The 11639-nt window shown below is 37.4% G+C and overlaps 1 protein-coding gene across 1 annotated transcript; it reads left to right on the top strand.

Annotated features, from left to right (window-relative positions):
* Positions 1-55: 55 nt before the first annotated feature.
* Positions 56-5325, top strand: LOC143257120 (uncharacterized). Its single transcript, XM_076515374.1, has one exon. It carries the CDS (start codon positions 1254-1256, stop codon positions 2172-2174), a length of 921 nt encoding a protein of 306 aa, XP_076371489.1. The 5' UTR covers positions 56-1253; the 3' UTR covers positions 2175-5325.
* The last annotated feature ends 6314 nt before the right edge of the window (positions 5326-11639 follow it).

The following is an 11639-nucleotide window of genomic DNA, read 5'->3' as shown; positions in this document are numbered from 1 at the left end:
GCATTTCACCACTTACTGCATCAGATACTCAGTATCACATAGTGCAATTTGTGTAGTTACCTGTTTGTTTTTGTCTGTTTTTTTAATTTAGCACAAAGCTTCACGAGGGCTATCTGCAATAGCCGTCCATAATTTAGCAGTGAAAGACTAGAGGAAAGGCAGCTAGCCATTGTTATGTATGTGACATTATTAGCCAATCATCACTTAGTATTTTGTATGTGCGAGGCTATTCTAGATAAAGTACAGGAAGCTGCGGCACGTCTGAGTTTTGTTGTTACTCGATAACAAGTGTTTTATGAGAACTCAAAGACATAACATGGTTGTCAGAAGTGGAAGTTTTATTTCAATTGAGCCTTAGAAGCGACACACAGTCAAGATAAATACAAACTTTACGTTCACAAACTGTAAACTGACATAATCGTACGAGATACGATTCTCGCGGAAATACGCGTGTTCTACCCAGAAAAATGGCGGAGGCAAGTTTCAAGCCACCTGTTTTTAATGACAAGACGAATGCTAGTGCGGCATGGAAGAATCTCAAACAAGATTTGCGGATTTTCTTCATGGCATCAGGGTTATCAGAGGCAACAGAAGAACGTAAAGTGTCTATATTGTGTTGTACACACTCGGGTCGAAATACACGACAGTTTTCGACAATTTTGGACTGACAGAAGCTCAACAGAAGAACTATAAACATGTAATCAGAGAATTCGACAACTATTTTTAGCCAACCAAGGTAACAAAGTTGTACATGAAAAAGTTTGAGGACCGAAAGCAGCAACCAGGTGAGACTGTGTCCCAGTATACTTAGAGAGATAGCACAGAACTGTGAGTATGGTGATACTCTCGAACAACAGTTGTGTAAACAAATCAGCGTAGGCGTCAGTGATCGAGCATTAAGAGATAGACTGTGGTCAGAGGATCTGACACTGAAACAGATTACAGAGAAATGTCATCACCATGAACAGAAACTAGAATCACTGAAGGAAATCGAAGGATCCACAAGTACCGTAACAGATGTAAACTATGTACGTCGAGATCGAGGTCAAAGCAGAGGTTGTAGTCGCCACAGAAGTCTAGGTTCCAGAAACCAGCAAAGACGAGGCACACGGGTCTACAGAGGAGCCACGACACGGAGACCGCCACAGAGGTACTGTACTCGGTGTGGAAAACTACCACATCACAGTCAACAAAGATGCCCAGTATTAGAGAAAACTTGTAATTATTGTAAATTAAGAGGTCACTTTGCTGTCATGTGTAGAAATAAGAATAGAAATGTACATTTTGTAAACACATGTGATGATTATTTTCAAGATGTCAATGATTATGATGATTGTTATGAAATGTGTAATGTAGAGGAAAGTATGAATTCTTTGAATATTTACTCCATTGGTGTAAACAAACCTACTGAGTATTGGTCTGTCATATTAAGTACCCCATATGAACAGGGTAAAGGTGCAGTGCGTATGAAAATAGACACACAGGCAGAGTGTAATATATTGAGTAAACAGTCATTTGATCGCATGGCACCTCATCGTTCATTATCTTTGTCTAAGTCACAGGTAATCATAAGATCACACCTGTTGGAAAAAACTACATTTACTGTTATTCACAAAAGCAAAATGTATGATATTGATTGTGAAGTTGTTGATGGTGATGTACCTAATCTTCTTGGAGGTGAATCTAGTACTAAGTTGGGGTTAATACAAAAAGTAAATGAAATTAGTACTTATGTACAAGGTAAATACTTGCATGATCGGAGTTCACAACATAGGCTACCTCCAGGTCCCGAGATTCCCACTGTTCAAAGCCCCCCTCATGAATCAACACAAGTACGCCCCCCTTCGATTGATAAATCAAATAAGTGTACTAAAACCCAGACTCAGTCAGACTCCGAGTTCCTAGCCCGGGTTCCTAATATAAACAAAGTGCCACAGAGTATTCGTGAAATTTTGCTTCAGTATAAAGACAGATTTCCCACAGACAGAGTAGGCAAAATACCGGGAAAATGTACGTTGTCTATTGACCCAGATTACAAAGATGGCCCTGTGTCACAGGCTGCTAGGCCGATTCCTGTAGCGATGAGAGACAGAACCAAAGTACAGTTAGACTTTTTTAGAGTCACAAGGGATAATTTCGAAAGTACCATTTGGTATACCGACACCGTGGTGTAGTCAACTACATGTTGTACACAAGAAAGACGGAAACTCAGTGAGAATTTGCATTGATCCTAAGTTTCTTAATAAAGCACTACTGAGAGAATACCACCCTATCAATACACTAGAGGATGTACTTACCCGTATTAATGGAAGCAAGTATTTTACTGTCCTAGATGCAAACATGGGATACTATCAGCTACAGCTCGATGAGAATAGTCAGTTACTCACCGCTTTTAACACTCCGTGGGGTCGTTATATGTACTTACCTTTGCCGATGGGAATTAAGTCTAGTCCTGAATTGTACCAAAGAGCGATGGAAGAAATATTTCAGGAGCATGATCATGTGAATAACATTTTTGACGACATGCTACTCGATACTATTACACTACCTGAACATTGTAAAGTGCTACGCAACACATTGGAAACTGCTAGACAAAATGATGTGACATTTCGACTATCAAAATGTTTGTTTGGCCAGCCAGAGGTAGACTACACAGGTCATGTGATCACAGGCAACGGCATCAAAGTTTCTGATGAAAAAGTGCGTGCAATACATGAAATGCATACTCCAACCAATAGCGGCGAAGTAAGAACACTGCTCGAATGGCTACGTACCTGTCCAAATACATACCTAATTATTCTGATTTAACTGAACCTCTACGAAAAGTAGTCAGAAGAAGACAGAAGAAACACATGGATTCTATTTTGATGTACCACAGCAGGAGGCGTTTTCAAAGCTCAAGACTGCTCTCAGCCAAGCTCCAGTTCTGACATATGCACTTAATGAACTGTTGACATTGTCATGTGATGCATCACAAGGTGGACTAGGTGTTGTGATATTACAAAACAATCAACCAGTTGTCTATGCATCTAGGACACTAACACAAACAGAAAGAGTGTATGCACAAATAGAGAAAGAACTATTAGCAGTTGTATTTGGTTGCAGAAAATTTCATCACTTGTTATATGGCCGAAATGATATCACAGTGGAGACATATCATTTGCCATTGGTCCGTATTCAAGACAAACCATTGGGACAAGTTCCGTTATGACTACAGAAAATGCTTTTAAAACTACAGCCGTACAACATCACGTTAGTCGGAAAACCAGGTAAAGACATACCTATCGCAGATGCATTGAGCAGATTTCCAGTGAAAGATGAATATCCTGGCCTGGTAGATGATATGCGAGATTGTCAAGTTTTCGCAACTGAAGTTGCAAGTTTGTCTGCATTCACCGAAGAAAAGCAACAAGAGCTAAAGATCGCGACAGAAAATGATACAGAATATCGAATTCTCAAAGAACAGATTGTGAAAGGATGGCCCGAAAATCGAGACGAGGTACCATCAGAAGGCCATATTGGGATTTCCGAGAAGAGCTGACAGTATATGATGGTATATTATTCAAAGGAGAGAGAGTGATGATACCAAGGTCAATGAGACATAACATACTGAAACTCATACATCAAAGCCATGAAGGAGTTGTGAGATCAAAGCAGCTTGCACGTGACATTTTATTTTGGAAAGGAATGAACAAACAAATCGAAGACACTGTCTCAAAATGTACCACATGTCAAACAATGAGAAATGCACAACAAAAAGAACCAATGATCAGCACACCTACACCAACGCTGCCATGGCAATATGTTTCAACAGACTTATTTGAAAACCAAGGAACACATTATCTAGTAGTAGTTGATCATTACAGTGGATATTTGGAGATCAATGAATATGAAAAAGAGATCACATCTGAACAAACAGTTCAGAAGTTGAAGAAACTTTTCACTACGCATGGCATACCTCAGATTGTGTATTCAGACAATGGTCCACAGTATGATGCTAAAGAGTTTAAAGATTTCAGTCAGATCTGGGGATTTAAACACCAAACATTCAGTGCCCGATATCCACAAGCAAATGGACTGGCAGAATGCGCAGTTCAGACAGCGAAAATACTTGTTATAAAATCTCTGAAAGAAAAATCAGACCTGCATTTAGTATTGTTAGACTACCGAAATACACCAAAAGATGCAAAAATTGGATCACCAGTGCAAAGGTGCACGAGTCGTAGAACCAGAACGAGGTTACCGACAAATGAGAAGTTGTTTATTCCACAAGTGATAAAGTGACGTCAGAAATCGACATTCAGAAACAGAAAAGTAAATCAAGATATGATCAGAATTCAAAACCACTGGATCTTGAAAAATGTGTAAGATACAGACATGAAAACAAGTGGATGCTAAATCAGTTATTAGGGCAAGCTGAGAAACCCCGAAGCTACATATTACAAACACCAGCAGGCAGGATGATTTGTAGAAATCGTAGACATTTATTGCAAACAAATGAAGATGATGTCTATCACAGTGCTCGACAGAGATATCTTAGAAGAAAATCACAAGATGATTTGATTGCAGAAGAGTCTGTCCCAGAAAATGTGCCAAATATCCCTAAAACACCCCCAAGACAAAATATGTCTCAATCAGGGTCACCCAGAGCTAGCCATATATGTGAATCTCCACAATTGAAACAAAGTATTACACATGCTAAAAATAAAAATAAAATGCAAAATATTGCTCCTGCTCAAAAGAGTGAAATTGTAACAAGAACAGGTAGAATTTCTAAAGCTCCTACAAAACTAAGAGATTTTGTTATGTGAATTGTTAAAATGAGCAAGAATGTTACAAGAAAAATGTAATACTTAATGATTGAGAATAAGAGTTGTAAAACAAAGAATACTTTTGTATTTGTAAGAGTTAAAATACTCTTGTATTTGTGTAATAATTTGGTAGAATTTTTTTTTACTTCATTTTATATATTATTATGTTGTTATATCTGATTGGTATAATGTGTTATGTAGTTAGTAAAAAAAAAAAAAAGGGCTCAGTTTTTAATGTTGAAGAAAAATTTAATTTTCTGTGTATTTACACTTCTCATATTAAAAGAAAAATACATTTATCATATTACCAAAATAGACATTAATAACAACATAGTTTATTATGTCTTTTGATGTTATAACTATAAGATATGTAAATCCAAATTTATGTAACAATAGTTAATTGTCTTAATTGTTAAAAAAAAAGGGAGATGTTATGTATGTGACATTATTAGCCAATCAGCACTTAGTATTTTGTATGTGCGAGGCTATTCTAGATAAAGTACAGGAAGCTGCGGCACGTCTGAGTTTTGTTGTTACTCGATAACAAGTGTTTTATGAGAACTCAAAGACATAACAGCCATTATCACCTATCGCCAACTCTCGAGCTAATGTTTTACTAACGAATAGTGGGATTGACCACAACGTTGTAATGCCCCAGCGGCTGAAAGGGCGACCATGTATGTTGGGATGTGGAATCGAACTCACCTAACCACTTGTTCATGCCAGGCCCTAGTTACCTATGATCGTACCTGATGCAGTTACATTATATGCTAACTCTAGATTATTATGTAAATATAAATCATCACCATTTCCATTACTAGGAAGCAAATTAAAACTGTGTGGGAAGCAAGGTTTCTTGATCTAAAGAAGCGAGGGAATATGCTCCATAGAAGTACCCATTATGGCTAGGGTTCAGGGCTATGGATTAAATTTAATTTATTCTCCAGATGGTAATCTTCTTAATTTTGAAGCATTTCAACTGAAAAGATTGAAATGTGTGAGCCACCCTGCCATTCTACTTACCTTTACTTACAGTGTCTTGGAAAAATATTCATCGTCATGTAAAGTTTCCACACTTTGTTCCTGTCTTACCTTGAAACAATGAAACTTTTAAACAAAACTTTATATTTAGAATTTATACAATCTGCTCATAGACAAGAAAGTTAAAAAAACGTTGATATTGTGCAAGTAAGTTCAATTTTCAAAGAAAATGAGAATATTTTCAATTGAATAAGTATTCAACCATTTTATTACGGCAATCGTAAACCAGTTCAGGTGCTGAAAGATTAATAAGATCACAAATCAATGTAATGGTTTATGTGTGTTCGTAATCAAAGCGGTTTAACTTGAATCCAGAGTAAATGTAACTGTTCAAGCCACAATTCACATAGTGGTACAACAAACTAACCATGAAGACCACGGAGCTTTCTAAATAAACAAGTCAGGGATAAAGTGGTAGAGAAGCACAGATCAGGAGAAGGTTACAATGAGGTTTCAAAGTCGTTGATTATTCCTTTAAATATGGTGAAATCTATCATTAAAGAGTGAAATGTACTTCATACCATCAAGTCACTACCTAGATCATGCCACTCTTCCAAACTAATCAGCCAGCCGAGGAAGAAACTGGTTAGGGATGTCACTGTGAAGCCATCAATGACGTTGAAAGATCTTCAAATCTCTGTGTGTGAGGTAGGAGTCAGTATTCGTACATCGACACTATCCCAGAGTGGCAAGAAAGAAGCCAACTAAAAAGGAATCATCTTAAATCTCGTATGGAGTTTGAGACAAAGCATGTAAATGATGCTGCAGGCACCGGTCAGAAGATTTTGTGATCAGACAAGACAAAACTTCAAAGCGTTACATCTGGCGTAAGCTCAACATAGTACGTCATTCAGTCATCACCATCCCAACTGTCAAGCATACTTGAAGCAGCATCTTCTTATGGGAATGTTTCTCATAAGCAGAGGCTGGAAAGCCTATCAGAATTGAGGAAATGATGGATAGTGCAAATTACAGGCGATTCCTAGAGAAAAACCTACTAGTCAGCCAGAAATCTAAAACTGGGTCAAAATCTCACATTTCACGGGACAATGACCCAGAGTATAAGGTCAAAGCCACAATGAAGTGATTTCAAAAGAAGAAGGTGAATGCTTTAGAGTGGCGCAGTCAATTTCCTGCCTTTAATCCAATAACATATTTATGGCAAGACTACAAGAATGTGGTCCAGTAACAATCTCCAATTAAATTTTCAAATTAGAGCAATTTTGTCTGGAGGAATGGACAAATATTACACCATCTCATTGTGCAAAGCTGGTAATGACCTGTCCGTAAAGACTCACAGTAGTAATTGCTGTCAAAAATGCTTAAACCATGTACTAACTTATGGAGCTAAATATTTCAATTTATATACATATATTTCTTTTTACGGGTTTTGCTTACATTCAACCTCCTTCACACATGACAGCGTTAAGTTTTATCATTAGTTAGTTATAGTTAGTTAGTTATCACCATTAGATTCCATCAAGGAACATACGGCCGCAATCGCTTGCGGATTCTTCAACAGGTATTTTAAGTGAGTAGGTTGTTAGCCCACTGCACTGAGCCGTCTCTAATTTAGTAGTGTAAGACTAGAGGAAAGGCAGCTAGTCATCACCACCCACCGCCAACTCTTGGGCTACTCTTTTACCAACGAATAGTGGGATTGACCGTCACATTATAACGCCCCCCACGGCTGGGAGGGCGAGCATGTTTGGCACGACGCTGGCACGAACCCGCGACCCTCGGATTACGAGTCGCACGCCTTACGAGCTTGGCCATGCCAAGACATTTTATCATTAGAGTTTTGAATAAAAATAAGTTCATTAAAACAAATATTTATATTATTTGCATTTCATCAAAATGCTGCATTACTAGTAGGGGATAATAAATACTTTTGCAAGGTACTATATGTCTGTATTAAATTCCAATTTGTAGTTACTGTCCTACTCTACTACTTGTAGCAGTCCTGTAGTCCTTAACAGGCTGAGATAGTTTCATTGTCAGTATAAATCTGAGGAAGGAAACACAGTATAATTTCAGGAGTCTTGAGCTTATTACACCCATCAGAGATATTTATATACTGGTAAGTATGTTGCAGTTCATTAATCGTATCAGTAATGAGTGTGTTTTGCAGTTTTATTTTAATAATACTAACTTGTGGAAACATCTACTTGTAGAAAGCGTTTGGGAAAAAAACACACAAACTCAAGAATATCAAGAACAAATGCTGTCACTGCATTCAGCACCTTTTCGCCTCCGAGATCTTTTAAATCTTTCTCACATCAATTTCCTTAAAGTTCTTTGGCAGTTTCATCAGTGAACTTGCCTCCAATGGTCATCGATAAGCTAAAATAATTGTGTTATCAAGGTTAACAATTTGAGGTACTTCTTATACTAGTGACAGCACTGACTGGTATAATATGTGTGATATTTACTCTGCACCAATAGACAGGTTGAGGTATTTAATGTGAGTGAGAATCGGGTCATCAGAGTTGAAGCATTTCTTTGCTTTAGAGTAAAATATTCATGAGGATGCTCTGAGAATGACTTTCTAGTCACTGTAGAATAATAAAAGGAAGATGGCTTCCCTTTAGATAGACAAGCGGTTATCCACTTGTTGGAGAGAAAGATAATAGCAATTAGAGAAGTCTTCAACACTTTGCGAAATTCAACATAATAAACTTCTTGGTAGTGGTGCACGCGTCGTTAGATTCTTGTTTTTTAAATAATCATAAACATTTCTCGCTATGACCTCACATCCTCAAGAAAATTGTTTGCTTGCTTTACTGGAACATGAATCAATGAATGTGAAATGAAGCGTTGCACTAAAGTCCTGGAAACTTATTTTTCAGATATCTAACCATTGAACTGTTCTTACTCGTTGTATCAGTTGAAACCAAACGACAACGTTTACAAAGAGTACACCTGAAGTATCTGATTTGACCTTTCCTCACATAACCTCTTGGTCCCTCTTAAGCAGATCGCCTTGTAAGCTCTATACATCCCATCCTCGTAACATTTCTCATGAGAAATCTCACATTTCACAATGATATTATTATTAAATGGCTCATGGAATTTTTCAAATTTAATGACAGAACAAAGTATTCATGCTCTTTGATAATTTATTTTGTATCGCAGGTCTCACATGGTTGAAGACTTTGTTTTGGTTTGTTTAGAATTTCCATAAAGCTACACGAGGGCTATCTCGCTAGCCCTTTGTAATTTAGCAGTGTAAGACGAGAGGGGAGGCAGCTAGTCATCACCACTCACCGCCAACTCTTGGGCTACTTTTTTACCAACGAATAGTGGGATTGACCGTCACATTATAGCGCTCCCATGGCTGAAAGGGCGAACATGTTTGGTGCCACCGGGATTCGAACCCGCGAGTGGAACGCCCTAACCACCTGGCCATGCTGAGCCTGAAAACCTTGTACAAATTCGATAACCATCGTATCTCTGTGAGAGAATGAGAGATCATTGCGATAAAATAATTTTTACAAGGGAATATATTTATAGTTCATCGATTAAAAATGTACAAACCTTCGTGTGTACAGCACTGTTAACGCATTTTGTAATGTTCCAAAAGTTTCGGTATTACTCTTTATCACCGAAAACAAATATCAGTATTTATCAATAATATGATCACATGGTGTAGAATAATTTTACCAAATAACAAAACAGAAACAAAATAAATTTCGATTTCATATATCACCGAAGATTTTTTTGTCACAGTAAATTTTAATACACTATGTTCAGTGCCACTAGTAGCAGAAAACTGCTTCTGATGTTCTGATATAAGATTTGAAAATTACATTAAAACACTTAGTGAATCATACATCTTCAAATGAAGTCAAATCACTCGTGTGTTTTTTTTAAGAGAATGTGACATCAAGTAACTTACTGAATTTTTAGATATTGCCATAGAATTTAAATTATCTTAGTATAGTCTTAACGGTCATATTATAAAGAATAATAAAGTGTGTAATGTATAATTCGAAAAGTACATTTTTCTACGAATAAAGGCGTTCTCTGGCTCTACGCTTGCTTTTAATGGTTAATGCATCAGCTGCCTTCTGCTGGCTCGGCATGGCCAGGTGGGTTAAGGCTTTCGACTCGTAATCTGAGGGTTGCGGGTTTGAAGCTCTGTCACACCAAACATGCTCGCCCTTACAGCCATGGGGGCATTATAATGTGATGATCAATCCCACTATTCGTTGGTAAAAGAGTAGCCCACGAATTGGCGGTGGGTGTTGATGACTAGTTGCCTTTCCTCTAGTCTTACACTGCTAAATTTGCGACGGCTAGCGCAGGTAGACCTTGTGTAGCTTTGCGTAAAATTCAAAACAAACAAACAAACCTTCTGCTACATTAAAAACATCGTGTTTCTCTGGATGAGTTAAATTAATAGATGGACACGTGGTATGGTACTATAAATGGTGTCCTGTACGTGCAGGAAATACCATAAAGATAATTATTCATGATTAAGAAACGTCTTTCGAAAGAAACAAGTAAATAAATACCTTTAGACATATAACATTTAAAAAACGTGCAGATTTTAATTTTAAAAGTGTTGTTTATGTAAATATCGCAATAAGGTCGCTGTCAATCCTTGCATAAATCTACCATAGACTGTTGTGACAAACATCTATATTATGGTTACGATATTGTATACATAATATGGTAGCGTAGTCGGACAAACATCTATATTATGGTATTGCATACATAAAGGGCTGCTGGGTTGTAACAATATTAAATGAACGTTCACCACTGCCTTTTCTTGCCAAAACCTCAGGTTTTATCTACAACTGTCACGTTGAAGTAAGCAGTTGTTACCCAACATGGCCAAGTGGTAAAGGCACTTGACTCATAATCTGAGGGTCCATGGTTCGAATCTCTATCACACTAAATATGCTTGCCCTTTCAGCTGTGAGGGTGTTATAATGTGATGGTCAATTCCACTGTTCATTAGTTAAAGAGCAGCCCAAGAGTTGGAAGTGAGTGATGTTAACTAGCTGTCTTCCCTCTAGTCTCACACTGCTAAATTACGGATGGCTAGTGCAGATAGCCTTCGTGTAGCTATGCACAAAATTCAAACCACACCCTTCTTGTGTGCAGCAGTGCAGCAAAAGAACATTCATAATGTAGAGAAAATTGTAACTTAAAGTATACAGAAGTGTTTTTGTTATACTCAAATAAAATTAGAAGTACTACATGGTACATTAATACCAGACTACAATTAGTTTTAGTGAATCTGATATCATCAGTTTATGTCAGAACCTACAACCTTTCATTACAAGAACTTACATCATGAAATACTGAGGACCTGCATTACGTGGTAATTAGAACTTACATCATGAAACACTTAGATAAGAAACCTCACCAGGTGACACTTTGGTTAGAATCTACATCATCACATTAAGACACATGGGTTAGAACTTTTATCATGAAATGTGTAGGTTATGGAAGAAATTTTACCATGAGACATTTCACTTAGGTTAGATCTTCCACCATAGCACATGTTTGTTAGCATTCATTATGAGACACAAGTCATTTAGGTTAAAACTTCTATCATAAAACATTGGTGCAGAACTTTCATCATGAGATATTTTGGTTAGGGTAGAATTTGCACCATGAGACATTCAGGTTAAAACTTCTTTCATGAGACACTTAGGATTGAGCTTCTACCATTAGACTCTTAAGATGGATTACAACTTACATCATGAGACATTTAGGCCAGAGCTAACACCATCAGATACTGTCCTTTGTGATGTGATAGTTTAGAAAATCTCA

Source organism: Tachypleus tridentatus, chromosome 7, assembly GCF_004210375.1.
Source record: "Tachypleus tridentatus isolate NWPU-2018 chromosome 7, ASM421037v1, whole genome shotgun sequence".
NCBI classification, from domain to species: domain Eukaryota; kingdom Metazoa; phylum Arthropoda; class Merostomata; order Xiphosura; family Limulidae; genus Tachypleus; species Tachypleus tridentatus.
Note: the sequence above shows the minus strand (reverse complement) of the source record. Positions and strands in the feature narration are given on the sequence as shown.